Source organism: Odocoileus virginianus, chromosome 21 (genome assembly GCF_023699985.2).
Source record: "Odocoileus virginianus isolate 20LAN1187 ecotype Illinois chromosome 21, Ovbor_1.2, whole genome shotgun sequence".
NCBI lineage: Eukaryota > Metazoa > Chordata > Mammalia > Artiodactyla > Cervidae > Odocoileus > Odocoileus virginianus.
In genome coordinates this window covers 36,554,579-36,578,521 of record NC_069694.1, presented here as the reverse complement: position 1 = coordinate 36,578,521, position 23,943 = coordinate 36,554,579, and the positions used below count along the sequence as shown (strand labels likewise).

At 36.4% G+C, this 23,943-nt stretch overlaps 1 protein-coding gene across 1 annotated transcript in view; it reads left to right on the top strand.

Moving 5' to 3' along the window:
* STPG2 (sperm tail PG-rich repeat containing 2) overlaps positions 1 to 22,632 on the top strand; it is a 597,856-nt gene extending 575,224 nt beyond the window's left edge. Inside the window, exons 14-15 of the mRNA XM_070452400.1 lie at positions 17,251 to 17,399; positions 22,352 to 22,632. Of these exons, the coding sequence (XP_070308501.1) occupies positions 17,251 to 17,399; position 22,352 (150 nt within the window). The 3' untranslated portion in view covers positions 22,353 to 22,632. The remainder of the gene's footprint in view (positions 1 to 17,250; positions 17,400 to 22,351) is intronic.
* The last annotated feature ends 1,311 nt before the right edge of the window (positions 22,633 to 23,943 follow it).

Sequence of the window (23,943 nt, the reverse complement as noted above, 5' to 3'; positions counted from 1 at the left end):
TGGATCTCCTTGCAGTCCAAGGGCCTCTTAAGAGTCTTCTCCAACACCACAGTTCAAAAGCATCAATTTTTCGGCGCTCAGCTTTCTTCACCGTCCAACTGTCACATCCATACATGACCACTGGAAAAATCATAGCCTTGACCAGACGGACCTTTGTTGGCAAAGTAATGCCTCTGCTTTTTAATATGCTATCTAGGTTGGTCTTAACTTTCCTTCCAAGGAGTAAGCGTCTTTTAATTTCATGGCTGCAATCACCATCTACAGTGATTTTGGAGCCCCAAAAAATGAAGTCTGACACTGTTTCCACTGTCTCCCCATCTATTTCCCATGAGGTAATGGGACCGGGTGCCATGATCTTAGTTTTCTGACTGTTGAGCTTTAAACCAACGTTTTCACTCTCCTCTTTCACTTTCATCAAGAGGCTCTTTAGTTCCTCTTCACTTTCTGCCATAAGGGTGGTGTCATCCACATATCTGAGGTTATTGATATTTCTCCCGGCAATCTTGATTCCAGCTTGTGCTTCTTCCAGCCCAGTGTTTCTCCTGATGTACTCTGCATATAAGTTAAATAAGCAGGGTGACAATATACAGCCTTGACGTACTCCTTTTCCTATTTGGAACCAGTCTGTTGTTCCATGTCCAGGTCAAACTGTTGCTTCCTGACCTGCATGCAGGTTTCTCAAGAGGCAGGTCACGTGGTCTGGTACCCCCATCTCCTTCAGAATTTTCCACAGTTTATTGTGATCCACACAGTCGAAGGCTTTGGCATAGTCAATAAAACAGAAATAGATGTTTTTTCTGGAACTCTTGCTTTTTTGATGATCCAGTGGATATTGGCAATTTGATCTCTGGCTCCTCTGCCTTTTCTAAAACCAGCTTGAACATCTGGAAGTTCTCGGTTCATGTATTGCTGAAGCCTGGCTTGGAGAATTTTGAGCATTACTTTACTAGCATGTGAGATGAGTGCAGTTGTGCGGTAGTTTGAGCATTCTTTGGAATTGCCTTTCTTGGAGATTGGAATGAAAATGGACCTTTTCCATTCCCGTGGACACTGCTGAGTTTTCCAAATTTGCTGACATATTGAATGCAGCACTTTCACAGCACCATCTTTTAGGATTTGAAATAGCTCAACTGGAATTCCATCACACCCACTAGCTTTGTTCATAGTGATGCTTCCTAAGGCCCACTTGATTTTGCATTCCAGGATGTCTGGCTCTATGTGAGTGATCACACCATTGTGATTATCTGGGTCATGAAGATATTTCTTGTACAGTTCTTCTGTATATTCTTGCCACCTCTTCCTAATATCTTCTGCTTCTGTTAGGTCCATACCATTTCTGTCCTTTATTGAGCCCATTTTTGCATGAAATGTTCCCTTGGTATCTCTAATTTTCTTGAAGAGATCTCTAGTCTTTCCCATTCTGTTGTTTTCCTCTATTTCTTTGCATTGATCGCTGAGGAAGGCTTTCTTATCTCTCCTGGCTATTCTTTGGAACTCTGCATTCAAATGGGAATATCTTTCCTTTTCTCCTTTGCTTTTTGCTTCTCTTCTTTCCACAGCTATTTGTAAGGCCTCCTCAGACAACCATTTTGCCTTTTTGCATTTCTTTTCCATGGGGATGATCTTGATCCCTGTCTCCTGTACAGTGTCACAAACCTCTGTCCATGGTTCATCAGGCTCTCTGTCTATCAGATCTAGTCCCTTAAATCTATTTCTCACTTCCACTGTATATTCATAAGGGATTTGATTTAAGTCATACCTGAATGGTCTAGTGGTTATCCCTATTCTCTTCAGTGTAAGACTCAGTTTGGCAATAAGGAGTTCATGTTCTGAGCCACAATCAGCTCCTGGTCTTGTTTTTGCTGACTGTATAGATCTTCTCCATCTTTGGCTGCAAAGGATATAATCAATCTGATTTTGGTGTTGACCATCTGGTGATGTCCATGTGTAGAGTCTTCTCTTGTGTTGTTGGAAGAGGGTGTTTGCTATGACCAGTGCATTCTCTTGGCAAAACTCTATTAGCCTTTGCCCCGCTTCATTCCATACTCGAAGGCCATATTTGCCTGTTACTCTAGGTGTTTCTTGACTTCCTCTTTTTGCATTCCAGTCCCCTATAATGAAAAGGACATCTTTTTTGGGTGTTAGTTCTAAAAGGTCTTGTAGGTCTTCATAGAATCGTTCAACTTCGGCTTCTTCAGCACTACTGGTTGGGGCATAGGCTTGGATTACCGTGATATTGAATGGTTTGCCTTGGAAACGAACAGAGATCATTCTGTCGGTTTTGAGATTGCATCCAAGTACTGCATTTCAGACTCTTTTGTTGACTATGATGGGTACTCCACTTTCTCTAAGGGATTCCTGCCCACAGTAGTAGATATAATGGTCATCTGAGTTAAATTCACCCATTCCAGTCCATTTTAGTTCTCTGATTCCTAGAATATTGACATTCACTCTTGCCATCTCCTGTTTGACCACTTCCAATATGTAAGGTAAATACTAACAGCCTTATAAGGAGAAATTGACAGTAACAGAATAATAGTGGGGGACTTCCACATTGCACTTTAATCATTGGATAAATCACCCAGACAGAAAATCAATAAGGAAATACAGGTCTTAAGTGATGCATTAGACCAAATGAACTTAATTGATATTTATAGAACATTCCATATGAAAGAAGCAGAATATACATCCTTTTCAAGTACACGTGGAACATTCTCTAGGAGAGATCACATGCTGGGCCAAAACAACTCTTGATAAATTTAAGAAAACTGAAATCTTATCAAGCATCTTTTCTGACCTCCATGCTTTGAAATTAGAAATCAACTGCAAGAAAAAAATGCAAAAAGCATGAACTCATTGAAGCTAAACAGTATACGGAAAACAACCAATGGATCACTGACTGATCAAAGAGGAAATAAAAAGAATACCCAAGGACAGATGAAAATGGAGACACGATGATCTAAACCTATGGGATGCAGCAAAAGCAGTTTTAAGACGGAAGTTTATAGTCATACAAGCTTACCCCAGGAAACAAGAAACATCTCATAGAAATAACCTAAGGAAACTAGAGAAAGAAAACCAAACAAAATCCAAAGTTAGAAGGAAAGAAATCCTAAAGATCAGATAAGAAATAAATGAAATAGAAATTAAAAACAACAGAAAAGATCAATGGACAAAAAAAAAAAAAAAACTGTGTCCCTGAAAAGATAAAATTGACAAACCTTTAGCCAAACAAGAAAAAAGGAGACAAGGTCCAAATCAATACAATTAGAAATGAAAAAGGAGAAGTTACAACTTACACCGCAGAAATACAAAGGAAGAAAAAGGCTACTACAAGCAACTATATATATGCCAATAAAATGGACAACCTATAAGAATTTGTCCATTTCTTAGAAAGACACAATCTACCAAAACAGAACCTGGAAGAAATAGAAAACTTGAGCAGACCAATCACAAGTACTTAAATTGAAACTGTGATTTAAAAATTCCAAAGATCTAAAAGTCCAGGGCCAGATGCCTTCACAGGTGAGTTCAATCAAACATTTCAAGACAAAATAGCATCTATACTTCTGAAAACTATTCCAAAACTTGGCAAAGGAAGGAACACTTCTAAACTCATTCTTTGAAGCCCCTATGAAAGCCAAACAAAGATACTACAAAAAAAAGAAAAAAGAAAATCACAGGCCAATATTTCTGATAAATATAGAAAAATAATCCAACAAAATAATAGCAAACCAAATCCAACAATATATTGAAAGGATCATTCACCATGGTTAAGTGGGATTTATCCTAGGGATGGAAGTATTTTTCAATATTCACAAATAGATCATTATGATATACCACATTATCAAATTGAAGAATAAAAACAATATGACCATCTCAATGGATACATGAAAAGCTTTTGATAAAATTCAACATCCATTTATGACAAAATCTCTCCAGAAACTGTCCATAGAGGGAAACCACCTCAACATAATAAAGGTCATTTATGACAGACTCACAGCTAGCATCATACTTAATGGTGAAAAAATGAAAGCATTTCCTCTAAGTCAGGAACAGACAAGGATGTCCACTCTCAGCAGTTTTATCCAATATAGTTGTGAAAGTCCTAGCCACAAGCAATAAGAGAAAAAATACAAAGAATCCAAATTTGAAAAGAAGACATAAAACTGTCACTGTTTGCAGACGACATGGAGCTATACACAGAAAATCCTAAAGACACTACCAGAAAACTACTAGAGCTCATTGATGAATTCAGTAAATTTGTAAGATACAAAAGTAATACATAGAAATATGTTGCATTTCTATACACTAGCAATGAAATAGCAGAATATGAAATTATGGAAACAATCCCATTTACCTTTGCATCAAAAAGAATAAACCCTAGGAATGCTACTGCTAAGTCACTTCCATCATGTCCAACTCTTCGCAACCCCATAGACTGCAGCCTACCAGGCTCCTCCGTCCATGGGATTTTCCAGGCAATAGTACTGGAGTGGGGTGCCATTGCCTTCTCTGAAACCCTAGGAATACACCTACCTAAAGATATATATTCCAAACTGTAAGACGCTGATTAAAGAAATTAAAAATAATACAGGCAAATGGAAAGATATACCATGTTTTTGGATTGGAAGAATCAATACTGTTTAAAAGAAGAAAAAAAAAAAAAAACTACCCAAGGCAATATACATATACAATCTATAGATTCAATGCAATTCATATCAACTTACCAATGACAATCGTTTACTGAACTAGAACAATTGTGTGTGTGTGTGTGTGTGGAAACACAAAAGACCCATAATAACCAAAAAAATTGCCAACATCCATTGAATTATAGAAAAAGCAAGTGAGTTCCAGAAAAACATCTACTTCTGTTTCATTGACTACCCTAAAGTCTTTGAGCATGTGGATCACAGCAAACTATGGAAAATTCTTCAAGAAATCTCAATACCAGACCACCTTACCTACCTCCTGAGAAATCTGTATGTAGGTCAAAAAGCAACAGGTAAAACCAGACACAAAACAATGGACTGGTTCCACATTGGGAAAGGAGTACATCAAGGATGTATATTGTCAGCTTGCTTATCTAACTTATATACAGAGTACATCATATGAAATGAAGCCCAAGCTGGAATCAAGATTTCTGGGAGAAATATCAGTAACCTCAGATATGCAGATGACACCACCCTTATGGCTGAAAGCAAAGAGGAAATAAAGAGCCTCTTAATGAAGGTGAAAGAGGAGAGTGAAAAGCTGGCTTAAATCTCAACATTCAAAAAATGAGTATCATGGTATCTGGTCCCATCACTTCATGGCAAATAGATGGGGAAACAATGGAAACAGTGAGATGCTTTATATTTTTGGTTTCTGAAATCACTGCAGATGGCAACAACAGCCATGAAATTAAAAGATACTTGCTCCTTGGAAGAAAAGCTGTGACCAACCTAGACAGTATATTAAAAAGCAGAGACATTACTTTGCCGACAAGTGTCCATCTAGTTAAAGCTATGGTTTTTCCAGTAGTCATGAATGGATGTGAGAGTTGGACAATAAAGAAAGCTGAGTGCTGAGGAATTAACCGTGGTATTGAAGAAGACTCTTGAGAGTGTGTTGGACTACAAGGAGATCAAACCAGTCAATCCTAAAGGAAATCAACCCTGAATATTCATTGGAAGAACTAATGCTGAAGCTGAAGCTCCAATATTTTTGCCACCTGATGTGAAGTACTGACTCCTTGGAGAAGACCCTGATGATGGGAAAGATTGAGGGCAGGAGGAGTAGGGGATGACAGAGGATGAGATGGTTGGATGGCATCACTGACTCAATGGACATGAGTTTGAGCAAGCTCCAGGATTTTGGTGATGGACAGGGAAGCCTGGAGTGCTGCAGTCTATGAGATTGCAAAGAGTTGAACATGACTGAGCAACTGAACTGAACTGAGCCAAAGCAAAATTTTAAAAAATGAAGATGGAGGAATCAGGGTGACTGACTGCAGACTATCCTACAAAGCTACAGTAATCAAAACAGTTTGGTTCAGACACAAACATAGAAATCAATGGAACAGGATATAAATCCCAGAATTAAACCTATATGGTCAATTAAGCTCAGACAAAGGAGGTAAGAATATGTAATAGAGAAAGGACAGTCTCTTCAATAATTGTTCATGGGACAACTGGGCAGATGCATGTGAAACAATAGAATTAGAATGTTCTGTAATACCATATACAAAAATAAACTAAAAATGCATTAAAGACCTAAATATAAGCCTGGGTACTATTAAACTGGATTTCCCCAGTGTCTCAGTGTAGGAGTCTCAGGAGATACAGCTCCAATTACTGGGTCAGGAAAATCCTCTGTAGAAAGCAATGGCAACCCACTCCAGTATTCTTGCCTGGAAAATCCATGAACAGAGGAGCCTGGTGGGCTACAGTCTATGGGGTTGAAAAGAGTCAAACACAACAAAAAGAAACAAATGAGACCTAATCAAACTTAAAAGCCTTTGCACAGCAAAAGAAACCATTAACAGAACAAAAAGACAACCTATAGACTGGGAGAAAATATTTGTAAATCATGCAACTGACAAGGGATTAATCTTTAAAATATACAAATATCTCCTACAGCTCAATATAAAAAACAAAGAAACAAAACAACCTAATCAAGAAATGGCATAATATGTAAAAAGACATTTCTCTAAGAAGACATACAGATGGCCAACAGGCACATGAAAAGATACTCAGCATCACCATGTATTCAGTTCAGTTCAGTCACTCAATCGTGTCCGACTCTTTGCAACCCCATGAATCGCAGCACTCCAGGCCTCCCTGTCCATCACCAACTCGCAGAGTTTACTCAAACTCATGTCCATCGAGTCGGTGATGCCATCCAGCCATTTCATCCTCTGTCATCCCCTTCTCCTCCTGCCCCCAATCCCTCCCAGCATCAGGGTCTTTTCCAATGAGTAAACTCTTCGCCATGAAGTGGCCAAAATATTGGAGTTTCAGCTTCAACATCAGTCCTTGCAATGAACACTCAGGACTGATCTCCTTTAGGATGGACTGGTTAGATCTCCTTGCAGTCCAAGGGACTCTCAAAAGTCTTCTCCAACACCATAGTTCAAAAGCATCAACTCTTCGGCACTCAGCTTTCTTCACAGTCCAACTCTCACATCCATACATGACCACTGACAAGTACAGCCACTATGGAGAACAGTGTGGAGATTCCTTAAAAAAACTGGGAATAGAACTGCCATATGACCCAGCAATCCCACTCCTGGGCATACACACCGAGGAAACCAGATCTGAAAGAGACATGTGCACCCCAATGTTCATCACAGCACTGTTTATAATAGCCAGGACATGGAAGCAACCTAGATGCCCATCAGCAGACAAATGGATAAGAAAGCTGTGGTACATGTATGCTATGGAATATTACTCAGCCATTAAAAAGAATTCATTTGAATCAGTTCTAATGAGATGGGTGAAGCTGGAGCCCATTATACAGAGTGAAGTAAGCCAGAAAGATAAACACCAATACAGTATACTAACACATATATATGGAATTTAGAAAGATGGTAGCAATAACTCTATATGCAAAACAGAAAAAGAGACACAGATATACAGAACAGATTTTTGGATTCTGTGGGAGAAGGCGAGGGTGGGATGTTCTGAGAGAATAGCATCAAAACATGTATATTATCAAGGGTGAAACAGATCACTAGCCCAGGTTGGATGCATGAGACAAGTGTTTGGGGCTGGTGCACTGGGAAGACCCAGAGGGATGGGGTGGGGAGGGAGGTGGGAGAGGAGATTGGGATGGGGAACACATGTAAATCCATGGCTGATTCATGTCAATGTATGGCAAAGACCACTACAATATTGTAAAGTAATTAGCCTCCAACTAATAAAAATAAATGAGAAAAAAAAAAAAAAAAAAAAACAAAACACCATACATGACCACTGGAAAAATCATAGCCTTGACTAAATGGACCTTTCTTGGCAAAGTAATGTCTCTACTTTTTAACATGCTATCTAGGTTGGTCATAACTTTCCTTCCAAGGAGTAAGTGTCTTTTAATTTCATGGCTGCAATCACTATCTGCAATGATTTTGGAGCCCCCCAAAATGAAATCTGACACTGTTTCCACTCTTTCCCCATCTATTTCCCATTAAGTGATGGGACCATTTGCCATGATCTGAGTTTTCTGAATGTTGAGCTTTAAGCCAACTTTTTCACTCTCCTCTTTCACTTTCATCAAGAGGCTTTTAAGTTCCTCTTCACTTTCTGCCATGAGGGTAGTGTCATCTGCATATCTGAGGTTATTGATATTTCTCCCAGCAATCTTGATTCTGGCTTGTGCTTAGAGAAATAAAATAAAAATTACAGTGAGTTATTGTCTCATGGGTCAGAATGGTTAACATCAGAAAGTCTACAAATAATAAGTGATTGAGAGGGTGTGGAGGAAAAGGACTGTTGATGGGAATGCACACTGGTGTATCCAGTATGGAGAACAGCATGGAGTTTCCTTATGAAAATAAAAATATAACTTTCATATGATACTGAAGTCCCACTCCTGGGCATACACTTAGAAAAAAAATCCATAATTTGAAAAGATACATGCATCCCAATATTCTTTGCAGCACTATTTACAATATCCAAGCCATTGAATCTAAGTGTTCATTGACAGATGAATGGATAATGAAGATACCACTTATATGTTGAATCTAAAAAAATGATACAAAGGAACTTATAAAACAGAAAGAAACTCACAGTTAGCAAAGAGGAGGGGAGGAGGAATTAATTAGAAATTAAAATATGCATTTTTCTCTATATAATATAGATAACAAACAAGGACTATACTGTATATCACAGGGAACTATACTTGATATCTTATTATATAATGGAAGAGAATGTTAAAAAAAAAGAATATATATATAACTGATTCATTGTGTTGTACAGCTGAAACTAATCCAACATTGTAAAATCAACTATATTTCAATGAAAATTAAAAAATAAACATGCAAAAAATTTTAAAACATCTACTGACTCCAGTATTTTACCCTCAATGACACTGCATCAGTTTGATCATCTCTAGATTGAGAATGACAAAATTTCAACTTCCTGAAGTGAATATTTTTACTTGGAAATCAGTTCAGGATAGGGGTTAGGAAGCCCGAATCATCCCTCTAAATCTCCTTCGGTCCGTTCTCATCACTATTATATCTGCCTGTGTTTCTTTGAAACTTTAAGCATAAAAATGTTCTATCCCTGTTTTTCCTTAACATAGAGTTTTTCCTAATCATATATTTCCTTGGCCATTTCAATGGGAATTTGAATAGAAGGAACACTTGATGCCAACTCTAGAGAAAAACAAACCAACAAAAATACATCAGATGGAAAGTAATTTATATTTTATTTAATTTATAAATTTATACATATCTAGATTTATCTCATAATCATTCCCAAGTGCTATAATAGCAGCTCATTCATTTTTTCTAATACTAACAACTCCAAATATGGATTTTATTCTTTCTAAATTTTATGGCACATTTTACTCTCAGTTATGCCCCCTTATTCTCACCAACAGGGTAATTTCTCTTTTCTTTAAATAGTTTCAAATATCCTCTGTTAAACAAAAAATAAAAACAGAAGTTATAAGCCAGTATTTCCAGACTCTTTATGTATCTCTGGTTCATTTTTTTTCTATCTTTGACGATAAGTTCTTGAAAAAGTTTCTCATTACTGCTGTACTTTCTTCTCCTCGGTTTCCTCCACTATGACTTATATTCACTTTAATTTACCTCTACTAAATTAATTAGTGTACTTCATTTCTTTCAAAGTGAAGAATGTTTTTCATCCACTTACTATAGACTTCTCAGTCATGTTGAAATCTTGGTATACTCTCTTCTCTTGGCTTTGCTGACATGCTACTCTCTGCTATTCCTTCTACCTCTCTACCTGCTCCATTTTTGTATCTTTCATAACTTATTTCCCCATATATGGCCCTGAATTTGGTTCCATAAATTTGTCCTTGGGTTTTTCTCTTGTCCTATAACTTCTCCATAGTCTATTCACAGACAATCAGCATTATTTTAATCTTTAACCCTTTCTTCTCTGCTGAGCCTCAGACTATACACTCTTCCCTGGTTCTAGAAGATAATTTTGAACCTGAAAAACTTCTTCCTGAGTTATTCTCATTTAAGGAATAAATAAAAATAAGTATTCACATTTAAATCAGTGATACATGATTCTTTCAGTAGTTAGATAAATGTACATATGCTATTCAATGTTTTAATAATAAAGCCATTAATGAAAAATACAGTAATAAGTGATCTTTCTAAAAAACAACCAGAAAATCATCTCTCACCCTCTTTTTAATAAACCTCAATGGTCTCTAATCACTTTTATTATAAAGACTCCTTAACTTGGTCTGTTTATCCTCAAAGCAACATCTCTTATGATATGTTCCTTTATTCCACTCCAAGCCCACTAATCTTTTAGTTACTAGAACATGTTTCAGAGTCTGTTTATGTCTCTCAGCCTGGAGTACATCCTTCCATCCCCTATCATCATTGCCTAGCTGAGTTCTATCCTTTCTTCAGATTTCAGTTCAATCATCATTTCTTTGGTGAAGGCTCTGATTGCCCTTCCTTGGTCAAATCTTCCGATTTGTCTTTATGTACCTCTTAAGAGTTCTTATCACTCTTTGATTTACATTTATTTTATAATTATCTGATTATTGGTAGTGGATTTCACGAGGCCTGATATTTTGCCTTATTTCTTGAAAATTTTATCATTAGACTCTATATTAGTGCCTGGTATGTTGTAAGCACTTCATATCCACTTGTGGAATAAATAAGAGGAAGGGGAAATAAATAGTATTTACCCAGTTTTCCTTTTTTAAATTATAAAAATTTTGGATTAGGACTATAGCTTTGGAAGTAATTCTATAAACATTCAGTTCAGTTCAGTTGCTCAGTCACATCCAACTCTTTGTGAACCCATGGACTGCAGCACGCCAGGCTTCCCTGTCCATCACCAGCTCCCAAAGCCTGTTCAAACTCATGTCCATCAAGTTGGTGGTGCCATACAACCATCTCATCTTCGATTGTCCCCTTCTCCTCAAGCCTTCGATCTTTCCCAGCATTAGGGTATTTTCCAATGAGTCAGGTCTTCACATCAGGTGGCCAAAACATTGGAGTTTCAGCTTCACCATCAGTTCTTCCAGTGAATATTAAGGGCAGATTTCCTTTAGGATTGACTGGTTTGATCTCCTTGCTGTCAAAGGAACCCTCAAGAGTCTTCTCCAACACTAAAGTTCAAAAGAATCAATTCTTCAGCACAAACATTGGTTCATTATTTCCATTTTGTAAATAAGTTCATTTATATCATTTTTTTAGATTCCACTTATAAGTAATATATGACATTTCTTTTTTTCTGTCTGACTTATTTCACTTAGTATGATAATTTCCATCCATGTTGCTGAAAATGCAAATTTCATTCCTTTTTATAGCTGAGTAGTATTACATTGTATATATATTTCACATCTTTATTCCTGTGTTGATTGATGCTTCTGTTGCTTCTATATTTTGGCTATTGTAAACAGCGTTGCTATGAATATGGCAGTACATGCGTCTTTGCAAATTAGTGTTCATTTTCTTCAGATATATACTCAGGAGTGGAATTGCTAGATCATCAGTTCAGTTCAGTCACTCAGTTGTGTCCGACTCTTTGCAACTCCATGAAACATAGCATGCCTGTGATCCCTGTCCATCACCAAACCCCAGAGTCCACCCAAACCCATGCCCATTGAGTTGGTGATGCCATCCAGCCATCTCATCCTCTGTCATCTCCTTCTCCTCCTGCCCCCAATCCTTCCCAGCATTAGGGTCTTTTCTAGTGAGTCAACTTCTCGCATGAGGTGGCCAAAGTACTGGAGTTTCAGCTTCAGCATCAGTCCTTCCAGTGAACACCCAGGACTGATTTCCTTTAGGATGGACTGGTTGGATCTTCTTGCAGTTTAAGGGCCTCTCAAGAGTTTTTCTAACACCACAGTTCACAAGCATCAATTCTTCAGCGCTCAGTTTTCTTCACAGTCCAACTCTCACATCCACACATGACCACTGGAAAAACTATAGCCTTGACAAGACGACCTTTGTTGGCAAAGTAATGTCTCCACTTTTAAATATGCTGTCTAAATTGGTCATAACTTTCCTTCCAAGGAGTAAGCGTCTTTTAATTTCATGGCTGCAGTCACCATCTGCAATGATTTTGGAGCCCAAAAAAATGAAGTCTGACACTGTTTCCACTGTTTCCCATCTATTTGCCATGAAGTGATGGGACCAGATGCCATGATCTGAGTTTTCTGAATGTTGAGCTTTAAGCCAACTTTTTCACTCTTCTCTTTCAATTTCATCAAGAGGCTCTTTAGTTCTTCACTTTCTGCCATAAGGGTGGTGGTATCTGTATATCTGAAGTTTTGATATTTCTCCTAGAAATCTTGATTCCAGCTTGTGCTTCTTCCAGTCCAGTGTTTCTCATGATGTACTCTGCATATAAGTTAAATAAGCAGGGTGACAATATACAGCCTTGATGTATTCCTTTTCCTATTTGGAACCAGTCTGTTGTTCCATGTCCAGTTCTAACTGTTGCTTCCTGACCTGCATGCAGGTTTCTCAAGAGGCAGGTCAGGTGGTCTGGTATTCCCATCTCTTTCAGAATTTTCCACAGTTTATTGTGGTCCACACAGTCAAAGGCTTTGGCATAGTCAATAAAGCAGAAATAGATGTTTTTCTGGAACTGTCTTGCTTTTTTGATGATTCAGTGGATATTGGCAATTTGATCTCTGGTTCCTCTGCCTTTTATAAAACCTGCTTGAACATTGGAAGTTCATGGTTCATATATTGATGAAGCCTGGCTTGGAAAATTTTGAGCATTACTTTACTAGTGTGTGAGATGAATGCAATTGTGCAGTAGTTTGACCATTGCCTTCCTTTGGGATTGGAATGAAAAACGACCTTTTCCAGTCATGTGGCTACTACTGAGTTTTCCAAATTTGCTGGCATATTGAGTGCAGCACTTTCATAGCATCATCTTTCAGGATTTGAAATAGCTCAACTGGAATTCCATCACCTCCACTAGCTTTGTTCGTAGTGATACTTTCTAAGGCCCACTTGAGTGCACATTCCAGGATGTCTGGCTCTAGGTGCGTGATCACACCATTGTGATTATCTGGATCATGAAGATATTTTTTGTACAGTTCTCCTGTGTATTCTTGCCACCTCTTTGCTAGATCATACAGTAGTTCTAATTTAGTTTTTTGAACCTCTCTACTGTTCTTCTTAGTGGCTTTTCCAATTTACATTCCCACCTATGCTTTCTAGGGTTCCCTTTTCTCCACATCCTGGCCAAATTTTGGTATTTGTAGACTTTTTAATGATAGCCATTCTGACAGGCATGAATCTTGTATTTTTGATTTACATTTCTCTGATGATTAACAATCTTGAGCAGTTTTTCATGTTCCTGTTAGCTATCTGTGTGTCTTCTATGGAGAAATGTCTGTTCAGGTCTCCTTTCCACTTTTTGATTTTTTTTTATACTGAGTTATGTGAGCTGCCTGTATATCTTGAATATTAATTGCTTTTTGGTTGCATCATTTTCAAATATTTTCTCCCTTTTCATAGGTTGTCTTTTCATTTTGTTGATAGTTTCTTTTGTTGTGCAATAGCTTTTAAGTTTCATTTGGTCCCACTTGTTCACTTTTGCTTTTGTTTCCTTTGCCTTAAGAGACAAATCCAAAAAATATATTGTCATGACATATCAGAATGTTCTGCCTATGTTTTCTTCTAGGATTTTTCTAGCACCCCGCCTTACATTCAGGTCTTTAATACACTTTGAGTTTATTTTTTATATGGTATTAGAGAGTGTTCTAATTTCATTCTTTTACATGTAGCTGTCCTGTTTTCCCAGTACCATATTGAAGAGACTGACTTTCCCTCATTGTATATTCTTACTTCTTTGTCATAGATTGACCATCAGTGCATGCATTTATTTCTGGGCTCTCTGTTCTGTTCAACTGATTGATGTGTCTTTTTTTGTGCCAGTATCATACTGTTTTGATTACTATAGCCCTGTAGTATAGCCAGAAGTTAGAGAACATGATAAATGCAGTTTTTTTTTTTTTTTTCCTTCCAAGATATCTTTGGCTATTCAGGGTCTTTTGTAGTTCAGAACAAATTTTAGGATTGTTCTTTCTAGTCTGTGAAAAATGTCAGGGGTATTTTGATAGAGATTGCATTAAATATGTAAATTGCTTTCAGTAGTATAGACATTTTAACAATAGTACCCTGTGCTTAGTTGCTCAGTCATGTCCAACTCATTCTGACCCCGAGAACGGTAGCCCACCAGGCTCCTATGTCCATGGTATTTCCCAGGAAGAATACTAGAATGTGTTGCCATTTCCTCCTCCAGGGGATCTTCCAGACCCAGAGATCGAACCTGTGTATCCTACGTCTCCTGCATTGCAGGAGGATTCTTTACCTGCTGAGCCATCAGAGGTTATTATTCTAATCCATTTACACAAGATAGTTTTCTGTCTCTTTATATTAGAATATTTATTTTTAGTAATGATGCAAATGTTCAGTTTTTGGGAGGACACTATATAAGTAATAATAATAATACTTGATACATAATGGTGTTGATGTGCCAGGTTTGATGTGCTTTAAACATTTTAACTAATTTAGTCCTCAAAACAATATTGTAAAATAGGTATTATTTTATCATCTTCATCTACCAAATGTTAAAACCAAAGAGTAAGTTAAGTAAGTTGCTTGAAAGTGAAAGTTTTAGTCGCTCAGTCATGTCTGACTCCTTATGATCTCATGGAGTATGGCCTACCAGGCTTCTCTGTCCATGGAATTCTCCAGGCAAGAATATTGGAGTGGGTTGCCATACCATTCTCCAGGGAATCTTCCCAACCCAGGGATTGAACCTGGGTCTCCTGCAGTGCAGGCACATTTTTTATCATCTGAGCTACCAGGAAAGCCCATAAGTTGCTTAGGACACAAATAAAGCAGTTGTCAAGGATGGATTGATCGATAGTCCATGCTTTTAACTGCTGAGTTATACTGCTTCTCAAGAACAGACTAGTTTACATACTTTAATTCAATTAATATAACCATAAAGTTAGTATAAAGTATATAACATTTTCTCTATTTGAAAAATGAGGAAATCAAGGTTCAAAAAGGGGAAATAACCTTCCAAATGCCACAGATATTAGAAGTGTACAAGTCCAAAATTTCACTGAGATCTGTTAAATACCTTTTCTTTATGAAACCAGTTCTAAACCTGTAATTATCATCCTATCTATCACATGTAGACAGTGCGAAATACAGTATTGACAAAAATTATTTACTTATTAATTACTCATCCCAATACCCAACTTCTTTGTATACCTAAGTTATACAATGTTCCTGGCAGGGTCACTTAAAAAAAACAAAAAAAAAAAGGATATGTGCTGATAAGGTTATGGTAGAACTGGTACCATTCACATGAAAGTGAAAGTGTTAGTCACTCAGTTGTGTCCAACTTTTTGCAACCCCATGGACTGTAGCTCACCAGGCTCCTCTGTCCATGGAATTTTCCAAGTAATAATGCTAGAGTGGGTTGCCATTTCCTTATCCAGGGTTTCTTCCCAACCCAGGGATCAAACCTGGGTCTCCCACATTGCAGGCAGATTCTTTACTGCCTGAGCCAGCAGGGAAGCCCTGCTAGTCCCATCTGAGGTACTCAGTACATATTGGTTGAGTGAAATTCCATAATTTTGTTTTATCAGTCATCTCCTTTTAGCAAGAGATTCAGTGGACATTTCTCACAGCAGTTGAAAATTAGACACTAGGGGGTTTATTTGATTTTTAGTTTTTGAGTTGTTTCAAATTTTTGTCTTTCTCAGTGTTTTCATTGGAATGTAAATGCTGAATATAAGTAACTGAGTTTTGTTACTAGATGCTTACAGTATGAAAGATAGTTTTGGGCGGATGATAAGAACTTAGTCAATATTTAATGAAAGGATAAGGTTGAGAGAAGACATCTGAGAAACCAACACCTACTTTCATTGGAAGCAAAACCTGTTTTCAGAATAAAATTATGTGATATTTGTTGTTGTTGTTCAGTCCCTCAGTCATGTCTGACTCTTTGTGACCCCATGGACTGCAGCACACCAGGCGTCCCTGTCCTTGACCATCTCCCAGAGCTTGCTCAAACTCATGTCCATTGAGTCGGTGATGCCATCCAACTATCTTGTCCTCTGTTGTTTCCTTCTCCTCCTGCCTTCAATCTTTCCCAGAATCGGTCTTTTCCAATGAGTTGGCTCTTCACATCTGGTGACCAAAGTATCAGAGCTTCAGCTTCAGCATCAGTCCTTCCAATGAATATTCAGGGTTGATTTGCTTTAGAACTGACTGGCTTGATCCCCTTGCAATGCAAGGGACTCTCAGGAGTCTTCTCCAACACAACAGTTTGAAAGCATCAGCTCTTTGGTGCTCAGCCTTCTTTATGGCCCAACTCTCACATCCACACATGACTACCGGAAAAACTATAGCTTTGACTAGACGGACCTTTGCTGGCAAAGTAGTATCTCTTCTTTTTAATACACTGTCTAGGTTTGTCGTAGCTTTTCTTTCAAGGAGCAAGTGTCTTTTAATTTCATGGGTGCAGTCCCCATTCACAGTGATTTTGGAGCCCAAGAAAATTAAGTCTGTCAGTTTCCATTGTTTCCCCATCTGTATGCCATGAAATGATGGGACTGAATGACATGATCTTAGTTTTTGAAAGTTGTGTTTTAAGCCAGCTGTATGTGATATTGATATATGCAAAAACCTATGTATTTCGTATTAAAAAAATGGTCAACATTTCATCCAAGATTTTGGTCTCTCGCAAATATATATGATTTTTGGCAAAACTATTAAATATACTTTAGTCTACCTCATGACTAGTAACTTTACACTTTAACATACATTTATAAGTATTAACCCTAAAAACCTAAATTGCATTCCAAAATTATTATATCCCCAAATTCCTTTTTAGTGTAAGGTATTAATAAATAGTGTAAGTATGTTACAAAAGTTATTTCTATTAATGAATACAGTATTCATTTTTATAAAATAATAATTTTTTCAAATTATTATGATTAATGTAATTATTGTGTTTATGAATAATATAATTAAGACATGTTATTCTTTTGTTTGACTACCCATAGCTCAGTCCATTTTTAAGACATTCTGTTCTGAAAAGAACATTTAATGTCACTCTACCAAATCCTTCTCCAATTAAGATGGAAGATGCTGCAGTTATACTACAAAAAAACAAACAAAAATGTCCGGGAAGCCAAGCGGGGTCTTCTGAATGGTAAGTATGCTTGCTTGTCCTCACTGAATCACATATATGGCTGGTACATTTTTACAATCCATAATTTAACTGTCATACAGACTCTCTGGGTGAGACTTTTTGTCATCTTCAAAGCAATATATTTACATTCCGTTTCTAAAGTTTGTTTACATTCATGGGCCCAAGGAATAATTTGGCTTCCCTTGTGGCTCAGATGGTAAAAAGTCCACTTGCAATGCAGGAGACCCAGGTTCAATCCCTGAGTCAGGAAGATCCCTAGAGGAGGGCATGGCAGTCCACTCCAGTACACTTGCCTGGAGAATTCCATGGACAGAGAAGACTGGGGGGCTACAGTCCACGGGGTCTCATAGAGTCAGACACGACTGAGTGACTAACACACAAACACACACACGGAGTAATTAAGAGATTATTTATAGTTGAGGACAGTCTGCATGCTTGTAGAAATAAGTGCTAATCTTATCAAGAAGAGCTATTATATTTTCAGTCTTATAAAGCATGCTTCTCATTTACCTTTGATGCCACAATTGAAGTTTCCTTAATGAGGTGAAGGTGACAGGCTTTATTTTAATTAGCTTATCTTTTTTAATACAAAGTAATCAAAAAATTAAGGTCATACTTAAGTAAATTATTGTGAGATTACATCTCTTGACATTTATGTTTTGTTGACCAAATTGTACAATCAAGCAAGTTTGCATTTAGACAAATCAGTTCAGTTCAGTTGTTCAGTCCTGTCTGACTCTTTGCAACCCAATGGACTGCAGCACGCCAGGTTTCCCTATCCATCACCAACTCCTGGAGCTTACTCAAACTCATGTCCATCAAGTCAATGATGCCATCGAACCCTCTCTCATCCTCTGTCGCCCCCTTCTCCTCCTGCCTTCAATCTTTCCCAGCATCAGGGTCTTTTCTAATGAGTCAGTTCTCCGCATGAGGTGGCCAAAGTATTGGATTTTCAACTATACAGTAATGACTGTGACAGTGTTTTTGGCTTTGATTTGGGAGGAGGGGCTGGGCGTGAACAATTTGATATTAGTGTATTCCAGAATGTCTTTTTACATCAGTATCCATACTGCCAATTAGCATTATATTTCCGGAACTGAGATAATATTAATTGCTGGTGAATTAGATTCTAAGCAGAAAGTTATTTAAATAATAAGATATAAAGTTTAATATATCGTTAGATGACTTGCTGGTTAGTAGATTTAATTCATATAGATTCATCCAATCTATATGTCCTGCTACATTTTAGACCACAGACTATTACCCGTGATGGTAGCCACTACCCATGTGTGAGTATTAAGCAGGTGAAATGTGGCTATTTCAGTATGAAATGAGCTGTAAGTCTGAATGCACACCAGATTTTGAAGACTTAATTTGACAAAAAGTATAAAATATCTGATTAAAAATAGTTTATATGTTGAATTAAAATACTCCATTATGCTTATTTTCATGTTTATTTTTACCTGTTTAATATGATCATAGGCTCATGTTATATTTCTATTGAACAGTGCTCATCTAGAACATCCATATTTAGGAACAGTGAAATTCTCAGCAAATTATGTTGAAAAACAAAGTCTGCCATAGTGTTTCATTTTCAATTCCATTTCACACATTATACTTCTGCTTCTGTTATATGTTTTGTTATTACTGGGAGCAATAGTCCATTAAATTTACTCATAATCATTATTAGTTATTAATATGCAGTATTTCCTCTAAAATGCAAAGATTTAAAAGCTATTTCATTTAAAACTACTGCCTTACAATTTATGCTCTAACTGTCATATTTTCAATTCCATATCTATTTTTGACCCCAAAGGGGTTATTATTATCATTTCTTGAGTCATATTCATTTAAATTTACCCACAGATTTATCTGTTGCTTTGCTCCCCGTTCTTTCTTTTCTATGCTTCTCTTTGGGATCATTATTCTTCTATCTAATGAACTCCTTTTAATGTATACATTCATGCAGATTGGCTGTTGATGAGTCCTCAGTTTTTGTTTGGAAACATTTTTATTTCATCTTTATTTTTGAGGAATATTTTTCCTAGATAAAAATAGCTGGTTCACACATAATTTCTTACAGCATTTGAAAGATTTCATTGCATTATCTTCTGCATGCTTTTTATGAAATGTTTTTTTCTTTGATTATAGTGTGTCTTTTATTTATCTGAGTACTTTTATAAATTTTCTTTATGCATTTAAAAAAATGAATTTTAATCTAATACACCTAGGATTTTTTTTCACTCTATCACAATCCTCCTTGCTATTTGCTAAAGTTCTGAATTGTGTGGATTGATGCCCTTTAATCAGTTGTGGAAAATTCTCAGGTATTATCTGTTAAAATATTGCTTTTATCACATTTTATAGCCTTCTCTCTCATTCTGAAACTACAGTTACAGATATTAAATCATTTTATTGTATGTCATGTCTTGGATTTATTTTCTATATTAGAGACATTTTTTCTCTCTGTACTTCAGTCTGTATGTTTTCTAACAATCTCTCTTCTAGATTGCTAATCATCTCTTCAATAGTCTAATCTGCAGTTAAACACATCTGTTGCATTCTTAATGTCAATTATATTTTTAATTCTGTAATTTCCATTTTGTTATTATTTATAAATTTCAGTTATATGCTGAGATTCTTCATCTTATCAACAATTTGTTAAGTATTTTACTCTTCATTAAAGGCCATAATACATAAAAATGAATCCAACTCTGATGCACCTTTGGATCTGCTCATATTGTTTATTTTCTTAGTTCCTGTCTTTTAATTTTATTTCTATTTCTTTAATTCTATTTCTTATGCCTAATAAGTTTGATCAAGTTTTGGTTATAGCTTGTGAGAAATTATAGAGATAATTTGATATTTTGTTTCATATTATCTTCCAAACAGAATATCTTTCTGTTTTCTCTCAGGCACCTTAAATATGGGGCAAATATTTTTTTTTTTAGTGTGAGATTTTGTTTGTTTAGGACTGAGATTCCCATTTTTGTGAAAATTGATCTAATTCACATCATCCATGTTCCTAGGGTTTAACCTTTCTGTGATCCTATGAGTTCAGTGATAATCACTAGAGTTCTTCTCCAGTGTTTTTCCCTCCATTCAGTGAAATTACCAAACACTGTACAGCTGCCCAGATCTTTGCCTGCTACTTCTGACTCTACTTCTTAGACCTCAACCCTCCATCAAATAAAATTTAGTAATGGCCCGAGGGGAAAAGATGACAATGCCATCTTTCATCTTCTCTTTTCTTTGAACTTTCGTCCCCTCAAGTCCTGCCATCTCGGACCTGAACCAAACACTTGTTTCTATAAACCCTAAGAAGCCTAAAATCTCAGCACAGATTTCTGTCTACTTTCAGGCTGTCTTCTTAGCCTTAGGTGAGACTCCTCCAAGGCAATGTCATGCTCACCTTGGCGCTGTTTCCTCCACACCCTGCTCACCGAGTTCCCGGCCCTTATAAGACATGGCTGCTTCTGTAACTCTCCATTCTCCTGATTAGCTAGAAACAAAAATAAATTCCCTGATTTTTCTCAGAGACTTGGTTTACATCCAGTTACTCTGCCATACCTGAATGCTTCCTCTACTCTAGTTTGCCAAGTTCTTTGCCTTTCACCACTCAAACAGGTCTTGAAATTGTATGTCTTTGCTGAACATTTATATCTAAAAAGAATATTTCCTAGACATGTAACTACATGCTCATCATCCTACTAAAATTATACATTATTTTTAAGGACCTATATTTCTCAACTTCCTTGCATATTTATTTCCCAGAGGATTATTATTGTCACATTGTAAACTAAAAGAACATGTTAAGGTTATATGTTTAGTTATTTAATTATGTTATACTTGGTGTCGCAAAATAAGTTCCTCAAAACTGTTTTCATGTCCCAGATATGCCTGCCTAATCCCAAACCCTTTGTGGAATAAACCTGCAGAAGATAAAGCAGTCTAGTTCCTTGTTCAAGATTACCATTACAGACGAACAGAAAGAGTATCTTTTCTGTTTAAGTACACTCCTACCACCATTACCACCAGAGAACCTCAGGAAGAAAAGAGTTGTGTTCAGAATTATTCTGCATTTCAGAAAACTCGAGAGTCATTTAGAGGCCCTTTCCTTTAATTAACTTTCAGGAAAGACAATTTTATTTCATAATTAGGAGTTTAATGCTTGGCTGAGCCACTACACTAACTCTAAAGAAAAATGAGTGAGTTAACATGTTCATATATCAGCTCCACATGTCTGGAGTGAAGGGGAAGCAAGCTCGATAACAGTAGAATGTTGGATGATTGAAAATTAGGAAAGAATTACCAATTAAATGTCAAATAGCAAGGGTGATATCACCAGAACAAAGTCTCTGAACTTCATAGGTTTACTTTGGGTCAGATAACCACATTTTGTTCAACTGTTCCTGGTCATGATGGTAATGAGCATAAAATATTTTTGACATGCAGAGCACAGCACAAAGCCTTAGTGAAAAAACTGATTTCTCCTAAGATGAAATGTAGTACAGTTTCTTATGTGCCACAAGTCCATTAGAAAGCCAATTATAAAGGATCTTCATTCCCTAAATATTCATCAGTGAATAAATCAGTATATCAAATTACATTTTGAAAGTTGTAGAAGCTTATTTAGTTGCATCTTCTGTTCTATTAGTTGCTATTTCATCTCATTAAACTATTATAACATCTAAACAGTTGCAAGTATAATATGTATTTTAATATATAAAAGCTAGGATTTTGATATAATGTGAACTACTTGGTATCAGCGATACTTAATTAACTTGGTTACAGGACGGTGGGGGGTGGGGGGGAGTTATTTTGTGATATTTTTGTATCTTTTTTTATTTGAGGTACTGTAACTAGAGGAACGATCTGAGAGAATATTTTGACTTAGGTTGAGAAGTACAATAGAGACATCACTTACTGAAACAGCCTTTCTTTGCCCACAGATATATTCTAAAGGTATTTTTAATGTAAAGGTAAGCTGACATTCCTTCACAAAGAAGTAATTCCATTTTGATGATGTCCTCCATCAGCTGCTCAAAGAAACATAATTACTCTTCTAACTTCAAGAGAGAAAAATCTATTCTTATGGGACATTTAATTTTCTATATTTTCCTCAAAAAATTCCTATTACAAAAGCAGTGTGTGTATTTGTTGCATTCTTTCTGAATATATATTACTACTTCTTTCATATAAAATACAATGCTGGATAAATACATCTAATGAAAAGCCTTTTTTTTTTTTTTTTTTTACTTTAGAATCTCATTCTGTGACCGGAGAATGCAGTTATTTTCCAAATGCTCAGTTCAGTCACTCAGTCATGTCTGGCTCTTTCCAAATACTAGGCATGCTGAAACAAAGTAAATGATGTTCTTATGTGTGTTATCTACTTATTTCCTTATAGTAAATACTTGTAAATGTGGAGAATAAAAATCATAAAAGGAATATTCAGTATGCTTTACATTTTGTGAATGTTATGTCCAAATAAGAGAGCAAGGGAGAAGTGGCTGAATTGTGGCAACACAATTTAATTTCAGTAGCCAACATATTTGGTGAAGATAAATATTATCTTACAAGCTTTTTGGGGTTAATGCTCTAACATCATCTTGGAAAGCAAATCAGAGATAAGGATTTGGATCAATCCCTCTTATTTTTTTTGGGGGGGGGTGTCTATTTCTCCCTTGAAATGGCAGAAATCAATACCACATTGTAAAGCAAATATTCTCCAATAAAGAATATTTTATTTAAAAAATGTGGACTTATGCAGATAACCTAAAATTTAACCTAATTTCAAAAGATTCAAGTGTGAAAACCTCTCAATATGTTCTGGTTTAAGAAAATTTTATCTAAAATATCTCTACTAGTGTACCTAATATTACTCATCAAAGATTGGAACAATAAAACCCAGAATAAATAGTCTATGAATACTTGCTCTTCCATTGGATTGATAAATTTGGAAAACAGCACAAAATTGATAGTTGAATGGAAACCTTGAGCTCATGTCCAGTCTAGGTAACCGTGAGTTACTTAATCATCTAGTTTTTTATTCTATGTCTGTAAAATAAAGCAGTTGATGTGCCAGTTCAGTAATTTTCAATCACAGACACTGCTTCACAATTACTAAATGAGTTGACAAAACAACACAACTTCCCCATCTAACAACTCCCCAGCTCCTGTGGTCTGTGTCCTGGAATGGAGCCCTGGAACCTCTATTGTCCTTTAGGTGTTTATGTGGTGAAGTTAAACTCTAGCTATATAATCTACGAGGTTTCTATTATCCATATGGTGTTTTTTCAGCAGTTATTATTTTCTATGTCATATGAACCATGTAAAATACAATTCTGGTGCCAGAAAATTCAGGTGACTAGAGGCATTTGAAGCATTACATATGTTGTGATACTTTTGCATGTATTCTTTTAAGATAAAACTTATAGAATGATTTTTATTGACTTTGTCTTAACTCTATAATTCTATATTACATGATAAGAAAATTTGTTCATGAAAGAAAAACAGAAAAATGAAAATTTAGAATGTGGGA